The sequence below is a fragment of the Dermacentor variabilis genome, chromosome 3 (genome assembly GCF_050947875.1).
Source record: "Dermacentor variabilis isolate Ectoservices chromosome 3, ASM5094787v1, whole genome shotgun sequence".
NCBI classification, from domain to species: domain Eukaryota; kingdom Metazoa; phylum Arthropoda; class Arachnida; order Ixodida; family Ixodidae; genus Dermacentor; species Dermacentor variabilis.
In genome coordinates this window covers 36783034-36801751 of record NC_134570.1, presented here as the reverse complement: position 1 = coordinate 36801751, position 18718 = coordinate 36783034, and the positions used below count along the sequence as shown (strand labels likewise).

General features: G+C 48.9%; 1 protein-coding gene across 3 annotated transcripts in view; it reads right to left on the bottom strand.

Annotated features, from left to right (window-relative positions):
- LOC142575417 (uncharacterized) overlaps positions 1–18718 on the bottom strand; it is a 629386-nt gene that overhangs the window by 23683 nt on the left and 586985 nt on the right. For all 3 annotated transcript variants that reach the window (XM_075684777.1, XM_075684778.1, XM_075684776.1), the window contains 2 exons: positions 8962–9458; positions 4260–4452 (listed from right to left, as the gene is read on the bottom strand). In XM_075684777.1, the coding sequence (XP_075540892.1) occupies positions 4260–4452; positions 8962–9458 (690 nt within the window). The remainder of the gene's footprint in view (positions 1–4259; positions 4453–8961; positions 9459–18718) is intronic.

Here is an 18718-nt window from a genome sequence, read left to right as displayed (position 1 = left end):
TAAACAGCCTGGTGTAAACAGCGCAAAACGTAGACGAGAAGACGAGACGAGAAGACGACGTCTCGTGTCCCGTCTGCATTTAACACCAGGATGGAAAACCAATAAGCCCAAGCTGCTACTCTAGCGGAATAAACAAGCCGCCATTATATAAGAAGCGACATCATGTACGTGACTTGAAGATCGGCAAGCAGGCGCCACGAGTATGAAATCAAATGAACATTACCTTGAAAGACGAGAGCAGGAAGCGCGCAAGTGTTTTACGGGATGGCGTAGAATTGGAGAGATCGACGTCGGTCGAACAATGCGTGCCTGAAGCTAGAGCCAACTTTTGAAAATAAAAGGCAAGTCCCCTAGTCGAAACGCGGGCTTAGGCATTCCTTGTTCGAGCACTGTTGATAACAGGAAACAAGCATTCATTCGGCAATATGTTATAGCGATTTCCCGCTGATTTCGGGGAAGTCAAAAGAAAAATAATGACAAGGGATGAAGCAGTGGCATGCAAATGCAGTGCTTGAAATGCGTACAATCTTACGTCTGCAACTAAGCCCGACTTCGACTTCGTCGCAGCTTTTCTTTTTCATTTCTGTTACTGTTTTGGGCTCCTCTTAAAACACTAATGTGCTCGGCAACGTTTAAGACGTGATATAGGCTAGTTTGTTACCAGAACAAAACTCGTCGGTTTAAAATTCGGAACTTATCAAACGCATAGATTGTCGGTACCTCTCAGACATACAAAGAAACGCTACCTTATATGCAGCGAGATGCATTCTTTACTCTCAGGCAGGTTGACTATTTTTTCTTAGCCTATCGCTGCAAATTTTTATTTACCACGTCAGCACTGCTTGACCACTTACAGTGTAAGATTAGACCCGACATTTGTACGAAGGCGAAATCCCTCGTTTTATTTTTTTTTTTAGAATCATCTTCCACCATATACTTGCAATCACAAAATGAAAATCGTTCCCGTCCGTTTTAGTTTTCACTAAGACGACAACAGGACTCACTGCAGAATAACACGAATTTAAAGCCCACTGCATGCTCGCGTGCTTTTGATGAACGGTGATCACGTGACACGAAAGCGCATGCACGCAGCCAGGTGTCTAAAAACAGTCTTCCCTCCACATCTACCTGCTGTGCTTTCTATGCGTGCCATCCTTATATGGTCAGAAAATTCCGAGCTTACCCTTATTTATTATTTTTTTTTTAACTTTTTCATTTGAACAGTCGGTCGAGTGAAGCAGAGCGAGATCCTTTTCCCGAACAGCCGTGTAATGGATTACGGCTGCCCTTCTGTCAACCCCTGCTATCGCTTCCCTCTCGCTCCCCCCCCCCCCCCCCCCCACGTGTGATCAGTTCTCCTTACGACGCCGAGCTCAACCTTGCAAAGAACACGCATTCGCAACGACGGCGACGTCACCGCTCTCGGACGTCCAAGACAAGCAAACAGAGCGGCTCTGTTCTTCTCCGCTCCGAAATAGGTCTTATCTGTTTTGCAAGGGATATAGCCAGTTTCACGGGCGAATTACGAAAAGGCAAGACGAAAGAAAACGTAAGTTAACCCCGCCGGTCCGCGGCGGTGAAAGCCAAAAAGGGTCGATTCGTTTTCGAAACATCCTCGCGCTTGCCGCCATATCTGACTTTGCATATTCAACTAACTCTCGACGCGCTCCGATTTTAACCTGCTTCCTCCTCCTCCCCCCCCCGGCGACCAGTTTGCGCGGTTTGTCGGCAAAAAGATAACACACCGCGAGGAGGACGGGACACAGGTCGAAAACTCGGGGAATGAATGCCGCCCGCTGTATACACCGACCACACGAATGCGCGCTTTCTGGAAGGTAGACAAGACGGTGAACAGCACCAAAAGAAAGAAAAAAGACCAAGAAGAAGAAAGGAACAAAGACAGCATCAGCCAGCGTGGTCGGCGATCGTTGCCTCTACCAATGGATAAAACGAGAGAAGAGATAAATTAGTGCATGGGCTGGCCTTCTAAATACTGGTTTTGCTTCGATTATTGCGTTCGTTCCATCGTATATATAGCCTTTCTTCTGCATCTTTTTGTTTTGTTGTATAGGAGCAAGTGTAAAACTGTAGCCTCGCTGTTTGCCGACGACATATGTAAGTTTTGATTAACAGGACGTTTGCCTGCCGCGAAATCTGTGGGTGCATCCGGCGCGCTAACGACGGGAAGGGCTATAGACGACGTGTCTGCAGCTCCTGATATAGCAAATAAACAGAAGAAAAAGAGACGTGGGAGGAAACAAAGTAGCACTTCGCTTTGACGAACTTTGAGGGTCATCGAGGAGTTGCTCGCTCAAGTATGCGTGCATTGACACGAAATGAAAAGGAGCTTGCTGTCGGCGCGCCATGTCATGTACAATTGCTCGTTGACAGTGTATAGTCGTGATTTTCAAGTGGTCTTCGATGTACTGGGCAGAATAGCACGAGAATGCAATGCTGCACTTTACGCTTCTTTGATTGACGACGTCGAGTGCTTGGTAGAGGCAGAACTTATTAGGTCTCAATTATCTAAGGTAAAGATAAGCTTGTAGAAACGTAGTAATGGCTGATTAAATTGTTAACTGCAATTTGTTGCTACCTCCTTCCTAAATTACTCTCATTTTTTTAAGGATTACTTTACGGATTAGTTTAAGGCGTTGAATTTCACCCTCTGCTTATTTTATTCACAGCTGAGCTATGCTCGTCGCTTCTATCAGAACCTGCGGCGTCGTAACTAAACACCAGAGGCCGCTTTGTTTTTTTTCGTTCTCGTAAGCAATATACGTTACTCCGCTGTTACGAGGATGAGCGTCGGTTTTTAATTAACTCCCGTACTCCCGTGCGCGACCGCGGATTGCGCCAGGTCACATCGAGCGCCTCGCAAATATATATGACTTATCGACGCGGCGTCGCCAGAAGGGAAGAAAGAAAAAAAGTAAGGAAGACAAATTCGCGTTTGGAAACTACAGTATATTAATTACGCCCAAGGTCGTGTTCTGGCTTGTATCCCCGTTTCAATCTTGCTTCCTCTCTTCTTGTCTCTTCGGCCTGTAGGCATGCACGCACGAGGACGCACACACACACACACAAACGCGCACGCACACTCGCACGTTTGTTCGCTGAGCGCTGTGACCACTCAATTTGGGACTGGCGTCGATGTTGTCGCCAACGAATCTATAGCACGCAGCGCGCGCGCGCGCTGTGAAAGCAATTTTTCTTCGAACCGTTTAAGCGATATCGTAAAGTTGTCCCATAGCCGGGCTTCTGTTCACGGGGAAAGTATATATGGAACGCCCGAGAAAAATGATCCGGGTGTTCTGGCCTTGTAATGACTTCGATTAGCGCGAACCATGCATGCGCAGAAGTGGCCTGACCGTGAAAGGAAGCCGCGCGCGCGGCGTCTTGCTGGTGGGCACCGGCAGCGACAACTTGACGAAGTCGCGAGCTGGTCCGAGAGCTGCACACGAGGTACCCTGTCTACACTGCGTCGGCGTTTCCTTAATGCCGGCATATACGTCTGAGCTATAAGGAGCTCATGCCGCCGCCGACAGAGTTATAATGGAACTGGCTCTGATGAGGTTCCACGACGAGAATTTCGTCATTATATCAGGAGTGCAACAAAGATCGTAGCGCATATTAATGACATAATTGCGTGATTATAGGTTGTTGCACCGCTGTAACTTGCACAGATTAAACAAAAAGGCACTCAGTTACAAACGACACGTACAATATTTACTTATGTTTACCAACTAGCCCAACGTAAAGCTGTTCCAAGACGTAGAAAAAGCCTTCGAACCAGTTTATAATTTCTGGTGACGTGTACGCCCGAGTGGAGCAAAGCTTTTTCCCACATTGAAAACATTTTTTCTTCCCCACGTAAGTGCAAGCTTAACTGGACTTTTTCTGTGGGTGAGTTTACAGGTGCGCTATAGGTGAGCTTCTATCGGTGACATGTACAGGGTCGGGTAGACAGCCCATATAGCGCGCTCCTTTTTCGAGCCGTTTGTCTCACGAAGGATAGCTGCGTTTCTTGTGTTCTAGCTCCGTTTCCCGTGTGGTATCCGAATACGATACGAAAAATCATCGTAGAAATTTTGCTATGTTCCTGTTGAGCACCTGTTACCTCGAGTGGACTTATGGGTTTTGGCAAGGGTATATAAGTAGAAAGCCTCTGAGGCAAGGTTCCTGTCGTAAAAATGTTGCCCCAAGTTTTTTTTCTTGCTTGTCCTACCGTTCAAGCTATCATCTCGTGATAAACTCACCGGCCGCATGGCTCATGGTAGGCACTGCTGCGAGCGGGCTGCTTCCGCCGCCGCTGGAAGACGATGACGAGACGGGAGCGTTGGCCAGAACGCCGCCAGCGGCGAGCGTGCTGTTCAGTGCCTCGGGCGCCATCTTGCCGCCGAGGGTGGCCAGCGTCAGCAGAGTGGTAGCCATGTCCTGAGGAAGCATCGCCTGTCGAACAAAGTCAGCAGCGTGAGAAGTTGTATATCTTTTTTAAATCGGAACGTCCATATATGTATCATTGGGCTAGAAACCTATAGCTAGGAGTTGTCAGCGAAGTCGTCGTCCACATATAGTGCCGTTCAAGAATTCAAACGGTTTTTCGCACCGCTGACAACAGAGAGTTCTAGTATATATGACGTGCAAGTCATATATCCGTCTTCATTGTCTTCATCCTACTTTAATGCAGTTACATAGCAAGCATAACTTTAATGCGGTTACAAGCATAACTTTAAAGTCGTGACGTCAATGTCAGTGGCATCATAGCCCGTATGCACAAAAAAGTTTTTAAGTTAAAGTGTTCGCAAGGACAGGCGTCAGTCAGTCGCGAGCCAGCCTCACGATATATATATATATATATATATATATATATATATATATATATATATATATATATATATAGAGAGAGAGAGAGAGAGAGAGAGAGAGAGTGTGCTCTGCACTTTGACAATGTATACTGAAAAATGCGCGTATCTGAAAAAGAATAAAAATCGTGGGAACACGGTGAGCGCGTTTAGTTTTCTTTTTCGAAAATTGGCTCTCTCTTCCCAGTCCGGAAGAACAAGAAGTGCAAGAAGAAGAAGAAGAAAAAGCAGCTGCGCAGGACGAAGAGCTCAACGCTGAACACCTGTGTTTCCAAATACTCTCTCTCTCTCTCTCTCACACTCTAAATTTTTTCTTTCCTTTCTGAACTCAGACCAGGCCGCCGGGTAAACAGACGAGAAGGCAAGAGGAGCGTAGAACCATTGTTGTGACTGGAATTCGCAGCGCTTGGAGTAGAAGCCCGCCGCGGTGGAACACGCGCGAGCGTGCGCACTTACAGATGCACGCGCACGCACACGCGCACACACGCGCAATCCAGTACGAGTCGCAGACATGCAAAGGTGACTGCCGACTGCTCCTTAGACGCGCATCTGTAGCGCGGCACTGCCTTTTAGCTTACACGTAACACGTGTCAAAATTTCATCCTCGGCGTTCTTTATTTCTCGCGCAACAAGCACGTTGATAGCTTCACCTCTCGGCCAGTGAAGACAACAAAGTAACTGTAAAATTACCAAATGCCGAAGCCCGATGAAGGCACCCGAAGTTCCAACACGACTTTCAGGAGAAAACAAGGACGCACACATCATGACGGGAAGAACACTCGTGAACAGTCTGCCGACTAAAACAACTGGCCGTTTTATCGACACGAAATTCGCGAAGCCCGAACAGCAGCGCGGATCTATATTGTCTGAGCCTGATGCTGTTGCACGTTCAAGGGTGCACAGCGTGTGCCGAAGCAATTAGTAAACGTTTAGTTGCTGTTAAGCAGAGTCCGTATTGCTTCGTTTTGCACGACGCGCCCATCCTCGCTGTAAGCAGAAAGTCGTATTGTAATTGTGGACGAGTTCAGGCGAAAGCAACAGCTCACCTTGCGAAAAATATCGCTGTTTCGCAATAGCGGCGTAGCAATGAATGCGATAGCAACATGTCGGGGTATTACACTAAGTGTAAGGCTCGTCGCTGTAGTGGCAGCGTGAATTGATCGAAGTAAACGTAAGCTAAGTAAAAACGAGCTGATGTGGTAGGAGTCATCTGTTTGAATCCTGCCATCGGACAATTCGATTTATGTTTATTAATTAAAGCCTACGTCTTTCTCAGCGACTTTACCGCAGCCTTTTCTTATCGGGTATATTTCAAACCTCTTTCCTGGGCCGATCCCGGAGCTAGTAAGCAGCGGCGCAAAAAAATCACATCAATTTTAGGTTCGAGCACCGTTATTCTTTCGCACTTTGAATATTTAAGTCTGAGTAGGTTTAGGATAAAAGGCATGAACTATCGGTGTTTTGTGTCACGACATTTGTTTGTGGGCTGCCATTCTCAAAATTCTGAGGAATAATTTGGTCAAGAATGTAAGACCCGGTATAAGCAACTTTGGTAATAGAATGGCGTTCCAAAGTAACCCGCATGTAGCGCATGTCACATAGCATCACGTGGCATATAGCATACATTACCTAAATATATATACGGAACCGCACGGCGACGCCGACGGCGACGGCAAAAAATTGCTAGGGGTGTCCACATAATTGCTATCGCAATAAATATAAATACGTAAAATACTTCCTTCCCGCATACACAAGTATTACAACGTCATTGTCGCAAAGGCCGAGAACAACTGCAGAAATTACACAATTAATGAACGCAAGCGTTCTAGAGCCCAACAGTTCTACAGCGTATACAGACCAGTTCTCGCTTGAACTGCTGAGGCCGCTTCGCCGAGAGCAGTGGGCACTAAAAGAGCCGTCCGGAGCGCTGTGACGGGCCGAACGCGGGAGAGGCGGACAAGCCGAAGCTGCCTTTTCGGGCAATGTATGCGCTTTCCTTCGCAAACTCCGCACTTGGCGCCACGTTTGAACAAAAGAAATGGATACACAAAGGCGCGATGCCCCGTCGGGTCTGTGTGCGTGCGAGGGTGAGTTTACGCCCGCGGCCCTCTTGAACTTTGACGAACGCGCCGGCAGCACGAAAGACCCGAGACGCTGCAGTCTCAAGCGCGGCGAGGGAATCCGAGGTGCAAGAAAGAAAAAAGAAAAGAAAGAAATGAATAAAGGAGGCGGGGGGGAGAGTGGAAGAACAAAGAAATGAATAAACTAACGAATCCGGCGGGGGCCCCCCACCACTAGACGCGCACTCGTCTCGCATATACGAACTGACCGGCTGGCTGGCCGCGTTATCGGCTCGACTAGGTTCTGCATTTAAAGTTGTTCTCCTTTCTTTTTTTTTCTAACTATTGTGCTCGAATCGTTGCGTTCCTGAAACGTCGAGCCGCCCCTCGTCCTTACTTTCCCGGGATCTGCCAACCAAGGCTGGCTTCTCTTTTATTTCGAGCTTCATCGCGTATAAGAGGGAGAAATGCTTCAGTCAAGGTTGAACGCCTCGGCTCGACCCTTCACGCCGCCTGGTCCGCTAATAAAGCTCCCACGAAAAGGAGCGGACTCGAGAGGGAGGCGCAAGGTTTGCTTTTGTGTGTAGGCGCCGTCTAGAACAGGCGTCGTCGTCGCTGCTGCTGCTAAGCGGGGCATAAGGCGCTCGCCTTGCCGCGTATAATAATTCAAACACGGAAAACACGCGCACGCACGCATAAGCGCGCTGCTGCGAGACAAAAGCCGAGGCACGAAGGCAATCAGGGCCGGACTAGTGTTGCTGCTGGTCGTCGAACAATCAGAGAGATTAATGAGGCTCGCCTGCGCGTTGTTAATGAGTGCCGATAAAGCGGGGTGTTCGAATCCCGGGTAAAGCCCATAACGCAGATTTCACTGACAACTCCATCAGCGAGCGGTCAAGAAAGAAACTCCGATAAAAAAAGGGGGGCCTCTGGCATGGCCATCTCGTAGTGTTCTTGAATTCCTGACGCATACGGGGGGGGGGGGGGAGCAGTTGGCCCCCCGCACACACAAAGCTTGTGTGAATATAATGGCAGTGTGCGAAGAAAAGCCGCGAGTAAATGCGCGAGGTCTTAAGTGAAACATGAAGCCTGTTGCAACGTTACAGGAGAACGCAAGATGTGCGGGTGGTTGGAGAAGCCAGAAGTGAATAAAGAACTGCAGGCTACCCTGTATGAAGACATTAAACAACCTGTCTTGCGAGTGCGCGGGCAGGATAATGCAAAGCAAGCGCTGCGTGCACTTTGTACCGGCAGTATTGTTCCCGTTCTCCTGGTTCAACCTTTGTAAGCGGACGACTTCATATTTCATCGGATAACGAGGACTCAGCAGGTGCATGCGTACACCAGCCCGTACGAATTAAAGTAGCTCTTGGGGTATTTTTAATCTAACGCACAATCCACGAACGAGTTGAATATGTCCCAGTTCGTGGAGTTGCTTCGCGACGTATATAGAACGCACCATCCTGTTGAAAAAGTGATCAATGTTAGGTAATGGTACGGATCGAACGAGCAAAACCTTCTGACTTGTCATAAGATGCGTGCCTCTCTTACCACTCTAACAAGATCTTACACGTTCATATAGTTCATAGACACGTGTACGTGCAGTCTTGTAAGCCGGGGCTATTTAAAGCTGCCAGTCGTCGCAACAACAGCGCTATACCCTATTTATGTATGAGATAGGAAAGTACAACAGAGAACGCCGCGTTGCGCTTTGAGCGCACGTCTTCTTTGCCTGCTGTTCGAAAAGCGCTGTCCCGAACTCGTATTAAAAAAGCCCTTTTTATTCATGCAGCGGCCACACGGACGCGTCTTAGCGCGCTTCCAGACGCCTCTGCGATCCATGGTTCCCATACAGAAGAAAAGCACCAGAAACATTTTCCGAAATTCCTGGTGGAGCTTTTTTTGCATCCGCTAAGCTTTCGCGTCATTTGACTGGGGCCGCTTCAAGCAAGCGCGTAGGCCTGTAGCCACATGCAGGCGCGTGGTTGGCGCGCGCATATGGCTAGCGCCTCAATACGGCGGGTTTCCTCACGTACCTGCGCGTGACTGCCGAGTAGAGACTGGGCCGCGGCGCCGGCGATTTGCAGCGCCTTGTTGGCCACGTCACCGGGAATGGAACCGGCGGACACGGTCCCCTTGTTGCCCATGACGTCAGCGGAGCACGGGGCCGCCGGCGCGGGTGACAGCCGCGGGGGCAGGGCGCCGCGGCCGGACAACGCAGTGGTCGCGTCGGTCAGCGAGGCGCCCGTGCTGCCGCAGCTCGAAGAGGCCGGGCTCAGGGGTGGCGCCGACAGAGCCCCTCCTGGACCGGGTGCCGTCGAGCCGAGGCAGGAGACGAGCACGGGTGGGCCACCGCCAGCCGTTCCCACCATTGTTCCCGTTCCCGTTCCTCCGGATTGCTGGTGCTGGCTGGTGGCACAGGCGGCGGCCGCGGCCGCTGCCTGCTCTTTGGCTCTGGCGACGGCTTCGATGTTTTGCAGAAAAGCTTGCGTGCCCAGCAGCGCTCCCGGAGACATGCTCTCCAGGATGTTGCCTGCACGGAAGAAAGTAGAGACGGCGGGTTACTCGAAGATGCGCACTACTCAACTGCGCGTGCGGCAGGGCAGTTCGGTATAAAGGAAATCAATAAGACCACTACCAGCACAGTACTGTAAAGCGCCACAACCTGCACGCCTGCGTTTCTACTGCGGATACTGAGGCAACTTTGTCGCGCCCTATAGGGCGAGCTTAATAACCATACTTCTAGTTCAACGCGCGAGGAACAGACAGAGTTAGCCGATCTGACGCACCACGAACCATTTATGTTAGGGGACTGCTCGTTATCATCCGGATCGGACATTAGGGTGGCTGAAAAGTAAACTGTCGAACAAGGTTATTTATCCTTCTCTCTCTCTCTCTCTCTCTCTCTCTGATCAGCATTGCTGACAGAGGGAGAGAGAAGTCATAAGGAAAAGGTAGGGAGGTTAACCACGCTGAACCCGGTAGGCTACCCTGCACTGCGGTAGGGGAAAGGAGATTGAAAGAGGAGAAGGAAGAGAGAAGTTCACACTTTGCACAGTTACACAGACAAGCGTTCATAGCTTAATTAGTCACAGATGGTCATACGGGTTGGGGTATAATCCTCGTTGCAATCATGAAGATGGCTGCTGCGAATTGCGAAGAGCTCATGACCTTCTGCTGCTAAGATATGTGGTTTACAGATTTGATTTCCAGCAGCAGCCGCCGGTATTCCAACAGGTCCCCAATTTAAATCCGACCCTGTGTGCTGGCACTTTCATGCACGCCACTTCGGAGTGCTGCGTTACAGTCTCCCTTGTAGTTTATAATGTCGCTTTCAGCCGCAAGACCAAATCGATTTCGAATGCGAATTGAAGCAGCAATCATACCCAAACATAGTGTGCAACGTTTCGATGCCAGCAGCCCAGAAATTGCGTGGCCACTTGGACACATTTACACGAAAACGTCATCGACCCTGAACAGCTACTGCGCTCCCAATGGGTGCGTCTATAAGTGTGTATCAGGAATCGAAACGAAAACATCACAACCCCCGAAGAAATTTCGAACGCATGCTACGTAGGATACAAGGTTCACATCGGCCCAAACAACGCGTCATCTCAAGGGCTTTTCTCTTTATTTTCGCTCTTTATTTTTGCGGAGGAAATGACTGGTTAAGAAATGCGGTCGATTAAGGTTCGTTCGACCAATGTAACCATGTCTATGCCTCGTTGTGTTACGCTTATTTCGGCTTGTCTTAGCCTGAATGTCGATACTGTAACGCAGACCGCCGTCGTAGTTATTGCGAAACGCATGGCATGGTTATCGACCTGTCAAGTACGCGAAGAAAAACGCTTTATTCTTCATGCGCATGGATGATCCGTCATATTGGGAAGCAAAATGTATCGCTGTCCGCGTCCCTTATCGCCTTTCTGTTTCTCCCTTCCGGAAAGCGCCGCGAAAGACGTGGGTGTCGCAAGTCCGCGGTGTCTACATTCCGCGGTGAGCAATTGCACCACGAGCGCAGTGCAGGGCACACAGCGTATTATTCATACGAATGCTCGCGCTGCGAAAAAAAAAGAAAAAGAAAGAAAGAGTCCTAGCGCATACTTCTCGCAGCGGGGCGTTGGAAGAGATTGCGAGCAAACCTAACTCTGTGTCAACACTTTTAAGAATGAAAGGCCGACCGAGTCGGTTCCTCTACGGAACGCTTGCTGCAGTGTTGATTTACAGTGTCGCCGTTGCGATAGCACCACGGCGGCAGACCGGGACGATTCTCCACTCTTGCTTCTGTCTATGCATATATACGGGTGCACACACATCATCTTGCTCGGCACGGATAACGTGTTCCCTTTGGAAAAGCAAAGCTGCGATGCGCCTACATGGTACAAATTTATTTTCTTCTGATCGCACGGACGCAAGACTACGAATAAACCTTCGGAGAGCTGAGCTTCATGTACACATTCATTTTACGCCTCTATCCGCGCGAAAGGTTGCTCAGTTGGAGCCTTCCGGACGACGAGTGTGTTAACGAAGGCACCTAAAGAATGACGAAAAGGGACGAGAACGAAAAGAGGAAGAAAAACGCAAAACGCGGCAATGCTCGCACATAGCTGGTGCAGCACCGACACGGTCTCTTTCCTTTCGCGGTCCTGAGAAGCGTCGGGCGGAGGTGCTAATTCTATTTCTTATTCTTGAGTCGCGGTCCGTGGCGCGGCTTGATTAAACGGGGCAGGGCAGGGCGAATTCAAACAGGCCGCGTGTTAATTGCATTTCGCGCGCCAGAGTCGAGCAGCCCCTCCCCCCCTTCCCTGTCTCCCCATTCACCTCCCCACACCTCAGAGACGCCCAGGAGATGCATTCAGTGACAAGCCTCAATGATGGATTGGGAGCGTCCGCACGCCGACGGCGCTGAGAAGGACGACAACGAACCGAGCATGCGCACTGTCTCTGTAAGCGGAGGATGTTGAAAGAGTGGCGCGATACTTCTGGCAGGTGCGTGCATGAAAACATGGTGAGAGAGAAAAGGGGAAAGAAATAAAGAAATAAGATGAGCCTGTACAAGCTGTCCACCGAACAGACAGCTCTCTCTCTCTCTCTCTCTCTCTCTCTCTCTCTCTCTCTCTCTCTTGAAAGCCGTTTTGCTTCCACTGGCATAGAGGCAACGAGTGGCGAGGAAAAGAAAAATCGAATCAGCTTCGGAATCTGCGAGCCACTCCTTGTTTGAAGTGCTCGTTTTCTTGCTATTCGGTTGCCTGTCTGGACATTCCGCCTCTGCTTCCCTTCGGAAGACAAGTGCGGTCGTCGTTGCACAAGGAACGAAAATAGAATGAATTCGCGTAAGGACGCCCGGCTCGGGATCTGGCGCCCGCCGCGGCGTGTGTGTGTGCTCGTGTCCGCTTGGCAGGCGTTCAGAGGAGGCGTGACCGACTGCTTCGCACGTTCGATCAAAACGCGAGAACGAAATGTAGCAAAACGCTTCGAATAAAGGAATGTTTCCTTTGACTCAGACCCCTGATACGGTCCCTGCTCGTTTAATTTGAGAAGTCGATCCGCGCACGATACGCACGCTCGCGGATCCTTCTTTAATCGCAGGAAAAAAGAAATATGGACGGACGGTGGAGGGCAGAAAAAAAGAAGCGACGAATGACGTATAGAGAGTTATTAAGTCGGGCAAGAAGGCACGGTTCCGGAATCCGGTATGAGAATCAACAGCGCGTCTGGCAGTGGGCGTGGTCATGACGATGCAGATGTGAACGACGATAAGACCGTTTCTTTCTCTCGTTCTTTCTCTCGCTTTCTTTCGTCGTGCTTACGTAAGAAAAACTAAGTCATTTGAATATTTCCTTTCAGATGCAAGAACATCTTACAGATTATAGCCGATTACATGTCAAAGGCTGTAAGTCGATAGAGAAGACATACAGTTACAGACTTTGGCAAATTCAGTCCGTAGACAGTCAATGCACACAGAAATTTTTAGAAGGTAGTTTACAGAACGGCATCCAATTGTCACTATGTTTGAGAGTTCAGACGCGTCTATGGACGTCTACTAGACTACGTACGAAAATAGGTCCAGTGATGAGAAAAGCGCCATCATCCCATTAGTCATAAGCCAACGTGTATTATATGTGTAGTACAGTCGCGCTGGGCTATACGTTTCTGGAAAAGACGACACATGTAGCGGCATTTCTTGAATAAAATAAGCCCTACGCTGCTTTATGTCAACAAAACCGACACTGCTTCGAATCGAAAGTGCTTTTCGACAAATAAATTCGGACGATCACTGTTCTTTGCTGAAATTGAAGCGATCAGCTGAGCGCTCTATTCGATAACGCTATATTTTCTCCTTCACGCTAATCTGCACTCCACCTCAGTAACTTGCTGCAGTGCAGTGAAAGCTACCAGGTTCGCGTTAATCAACCAGAACAGGTAACTATGGAAAGGCTCCTACCCTGCCCGCCTCTGTTATCGTTTTCCGTGTGACTCTGACTGAATGTAAGAGTCACGGAAACAATGGTAGCGCACAATTTGCGACCCATCCTCCACTCTCTGGAAGACACAACCGGCTCTAGCTACTGATTGGCTGACAAGAGTCGTAGCCTTCACTGCAGTGCCCAGGTGTGGTGAGATGGGAGTCGCGGCGGCACTGGAGTGCCAGCAAGGAGTTGAGGAGCAAGGTTGTGCCAGACAGTATACCTACTATTCACGCATTGACGCCGCATGTACAGTAACCGCAATAAGTACTGGACACGGGGCATTCGAGGGTACAATCCAGGAATAGCAAACTTGAGAAGAAGCGTCGAAGGCGGCACCGAGTGAAAAGAAAGTAGCAGCGCGTCCGCTGGACGCACGCGGAAGCGAGAGCAGAGAAGGCGCTTTAAAAACGGTCTGCAAACAACCATCGCGTAGTGCGGACAGCTCACGCAGACTGCGGACTATAGTGCGACGACGGCAAAGCCTGAGGAGCGGAGGGCACAGGTGCGCGCCGAGCAGAGGAAAACGGGCCGGGAGGCGCGAGAGATCGTAAATAAGAGCCTTATCTGGGAAACCGTCTCGGCGAAATCTTGTTCAGCAGCGAGCCGGTGGGCACACACGCCGCGAGCGGCGCTAGAGCACGCCTCGCACGCGCGTGTACGCACACGCACGTACGGACGCGGTCAGGACAAGACGTGCATACACGCGTCGCGCTGCTGCAGGCGCACACGGACTTGCAGAGCCGCGCGCGCGCTCAACACGCAAGTTTGCTGGTGCTGCTTACTGGTGCTTGCTTCACGGGGTTCTTCCCCCCCCCCCGCCCCCCCCGCGCGGGTCTTTCGGCGAAGGATGACAGAAAGCACCTGAAGACAGTGCCGCAGAGACGAGGAGGAGATCCTTGCTTCAGCAACAAATTAAGCGCGGCATCTTGCGACGCGATCGGTGTTGATCACTGCTGTTGTAATGTGTTCCCATATCACGCCGACCGTTGCGGTACATTGTCGCCTTTGTCATCATCGGTATTGCACTTATATTTATCGTCGGATCAGTTTAGATGCTGTAGGTCGCATTTAAAGCTTTGTATTAAGCGGCCATACAGTCTTTCTAAAGGGTGTCTTCCTGCTATATAGATTGCATGACACCCAAGTCACCGAGGCTCTTCAGTGCTAGTGCGCCTATAAGCCCGTGGCCTAAGCTTAAAGGTGCGATGCAAGAGAGAAAGCAGGTAAAAGAATGTGCCAGAGAGGGCTTCGGGAAACAGCTACACCTGTAGTGTTTAGAACAAAAAAGAGAGAGTAAGAAATAAAATTCAAAACCGTGACGCTTTCGCCTCATTGGTCCAGTTATTCTACTGCGTGTTCGCCTCGTTCATGGTTATCGGTGCGACGAGTTGCGACGCGGCTACAATTAATTTTTGGAATAAGAAAGAAGTACAGCGAATAAGCAGAGTGAAGGCAAGACGTCCGGATGGTATAAAGAAATAAAGAAAGGAGGCCCAAGAGCAAGCGGGCGAACCGATCGAATTGACGGATCGAAATGGAGGCGCCAGCTGTTCGCGTCGTGCGCAGACCCCGTCGGTGCTTTCAGCGGGAGTGAAAGAAGGAAATGGAACTCGCATCGGTCACTCCGGCGCAACGTTAATCAGCAAAATAATTGCGAGAAAAAAAACAGAAATGACAACCTGTGTGCTGGATCCAATACATGTACGACCGAGTTCCTTCCATCGTTGTATGTATGTCACTGTTCTGCAGTCCTTCCTTCTTTTTCTAGCAGTATAATGACAAGGAGGAACGAGGAGTTTGTCGTAGGTTAAGGGACATCGAGTTGACGAATATAGGAGTACGAAATTCTGTTCTAGACAAGACAGAAAGCGCATGAACGGAGGAGAACATGATTATGAACCGTGCGGAAGTTTCGAACGATCTGCGACTTTTTTTTTTTTCAGTGAATCGGTGTGTTGGTTAACAGAAAGCGACTTTTCGAACATGCTTTATCTGAACTGGTCAGTAAAATAGGTGGTTTTGACTTTGGCTCAAAAAAAATACGAAGTATTTGATAACGAAGCGAAACCTACCTGGGCGCGCGCCTTTGGCGCAAGGAAATTAAAACGCATATAACAAAGGAGCAAAAGTTATTTACAAATCCTTGTAGTTGATTTTTGCATTGTTCAGTTTATAATTTTCGATTGGTCCAGTCTGATGAGGTCGCCATTTCCACTCCTTTTGTCAAATAAAAGCGTTTTCATGTGTATGTCTCCACAGATTTTCGAAATCACTTTGGCAGCATAAACAAAAATCCAGCGGCTCGAGCTACCGTTGTAATGGCGCTGCTATATGAGCAGTTGCAGTCGTGTTCATTCTCGTATACATATATCCTAAAGCGTTAGGGGTCAAGGGTGGTCATCAGGACAGCGAATGCGGATGTCGGCGAATGAATTTCCCCTATAGCGGCTGAACACAGCCTAACTTCCTGCCTCCTGATGACCCAACAAAGAATAAATTAATTAATTAATTAATTAATTAATTCTATTGGTGCGACATGTCGACGAAAGAAAAACTGAATTTCACGAATTAAATTACGTGTACTATACTATGACTTGGCGAGCAAACCCTCTCAGGCAGAGCAATTCATTCCAACGTACAGGTGCGAAATACAAGGCTCTATAGTGCATCCTGGCTACGAGCTTAAGATCTGGTATTGGCAACTGTCCAAGTACCGGCATGAATGTTGAGAAATGCTACCGGCGGCTCTTCAAGTATCAGCAGCCGATTTCGAATAAGGAAAGGAATAAGGAATAAGCGGAGGCGCGCATATGTTGCCGGACGTGGATAGAGAGCTAAAATAATAGCAGCGATTTACATTCTTGGTGGGAACGTTAACGAGGCACGAGCGTTTTCATAGCAAGGACGTCACTTCCTCGTCACATTACGCTTCAGTCTGCAGGCCACTTTGCCCGTTCTTGTATACTTTTTCCTTTCGTCTATCGAAAATCCGCAAACTGGCTGCAGAGAAAAGTCGCTATCAATTTTCTTTTTTAATCTGCGGTGGTCCACAGGCTTCCCAAACGGTTGTTTACAGATTGACTGCAAACGTTAGCCGTGAAAAAGTGTCAGGCACCAAGCCCGCAGGCGGTACGTATACGATCTATTGGTACTTCACAGAACATGTCAAGAAAACCCGTGGTTCGCAGAGCGGGATCAAGTGTGCGTGGCGCATAGGAAACATTCCCAGCTTGAAGAAACAAACGCAGCAAGCGCATTGAAACGAAACGAAAATGCGGCTTGAATGAAAGTTTCTGTTTATGTCCGTCGTCTTATGCAGAATGCAATAAAATAAAACAGGCGTGGTGCGAAGCTCGTGTCGTATGGCGAAGAGCAGACAGAACAATCAGAAACCAGCAAGAAAAATACAGAAAAGAAAGGTGCTGAGTCATCAGGATTGTCAACAATGATATCACTCAACTGAGAAAGGACGCGCTAAAGAAATTCATTCGGTTTGCCTTCTTTCTTTTCATCTAGTCGACTGCGTAGTGATATCTGCGCGCTGCTTGTTATTAGATGCAAGTCCCGTAACGCCCGCAGCAGGCTTTCCCGAGAGATCGGCGCTTGCATTTTGCTTTCGGTGTTTGCCATCGCAGCACCACTACAGCAGCCTCATGCGTCGGGCGCACACAACAAGATAACCGCTAAGTGAACCGGGGCCTCACGCTAGCTCTAAAGGAAACGTGAGCAACAGCATAGAGAAGCAAGAAAAAAAAAGTGAAGTCGGAAACAAGTCAAAAACTTGGCGCGAGCGCACGCGCGCGTAGACAATTCATTTGCGGAAGGGTGCTAATGAACGGCATAAAAAATAGGACCCGCGGAACAGCGTCGCGAAATGGAAATATGCGACAAGCAAGCAAAACAACCTAAGCTCTATTCAAAAGCAAAAGTAAAAGACAGGCACGGGTACCCAACCCAACCCAATCCGACCTCCCCCCCCTCCCCCCTTTCTCTACCGCGCTGCACGACTGAGCACTTTTCAAATGGCACAAAAACAAATGAGTCTTAACAGCAGCCAAATAGAAGCCAAACACGGGGTACAACACAGAAGAAGAAAAATAAATGAAATAACGGAAGGAATGAAACATAGCATGGCATGCACGCAGCAAGAAAGAGCATCAGGACGACAACGCGTTGCTTCATGACTCACTGCAGAGAGTGCCGCGGCTTCAGCCCACATCTTTGGCGGGGCCATTTCATTTCCTTTTCTCGTTTCATTTTTTTCTGCCGCGGCGCTTCTTGCGTCGCTGTTTTCTTTCTGATTTTTCTATATTCCTGCAATCGCATTAATTGTTATTTTCTTTGAGTGCTTTCCATCGTTACAACATGTGTGTGACTGCCAGGTTGGAAGGAAAAAAAATAAAACAAGGAATGAGAAAAAGGGAAACACAATAACGAAGAGGATACTGAAGGGTGCGAGGAAGGCACCGACTGTTTGTTATTTATCGCCTTCCTTTCGTTTATCTCGAAGAACAGAGCAGGGGCTTCCAGGAGAGATCTAGAGAGAAAGGAACAGTAATAAAATAGGAAAAGTCCAGCTGCATCAGCCGGGTCGCCTCTCAGTCGGTGCGTGCTTTTATTTAACCACAGCGACACGCCTTCGCGCGTCGTATGCTCGTCGTGAGTCATGTGTGTATTGCTTCAGGCTCTTTCCATTTGCGTGACGGGCCTTATAAGTCCCGGCGCGAACGAATGGATCGACGATGCATGGAGATAACGCGAAGGAAACAAAAATGACGAATGCCCAGTTCTCAGGAGAAAAAAAAAAACGAGTAAAGATTCCCTTTTCTTTTCATTAACAAGGCCTATAAAGACTGCACCATTGTATGCGTAAAAAAAATTGTGAATGCAGCTTCAGCGCACATATTGTAATCTATATGTGAAGCGAAGCTATCATGAAGCGGTCAATCGAATGCTATAAATTTGCCCGTTTCATACCTGCGTCTTTGTGAGTAAAGGAAACTGGCTTGCGCGTATTGTGCTCTTGCGGCTCGAGCTATAGTTGACGTTGACACGATAGAAGTATACGTGTGATACTGGTCCAGTGAATAGAGCGTCAGACTGCTGTGTCGGAGGAGCGATGTTCGATTCCACCGTCAAGCCATTCTTTCGGTGAGAAAACAGCAGCAACCAGGAGCAACACAGTCAAGAAAGCCCGCAATTGTTTTCAAAGAAATCTTCGCCTGAAAATGGCGCACGGTTTGTATTTGCTGGGGCAAGCGTTTAAAGCGTGCCTCTATACCATGGCCGAAACGATTGGAACTACAGGTATACGCCAAAAGCT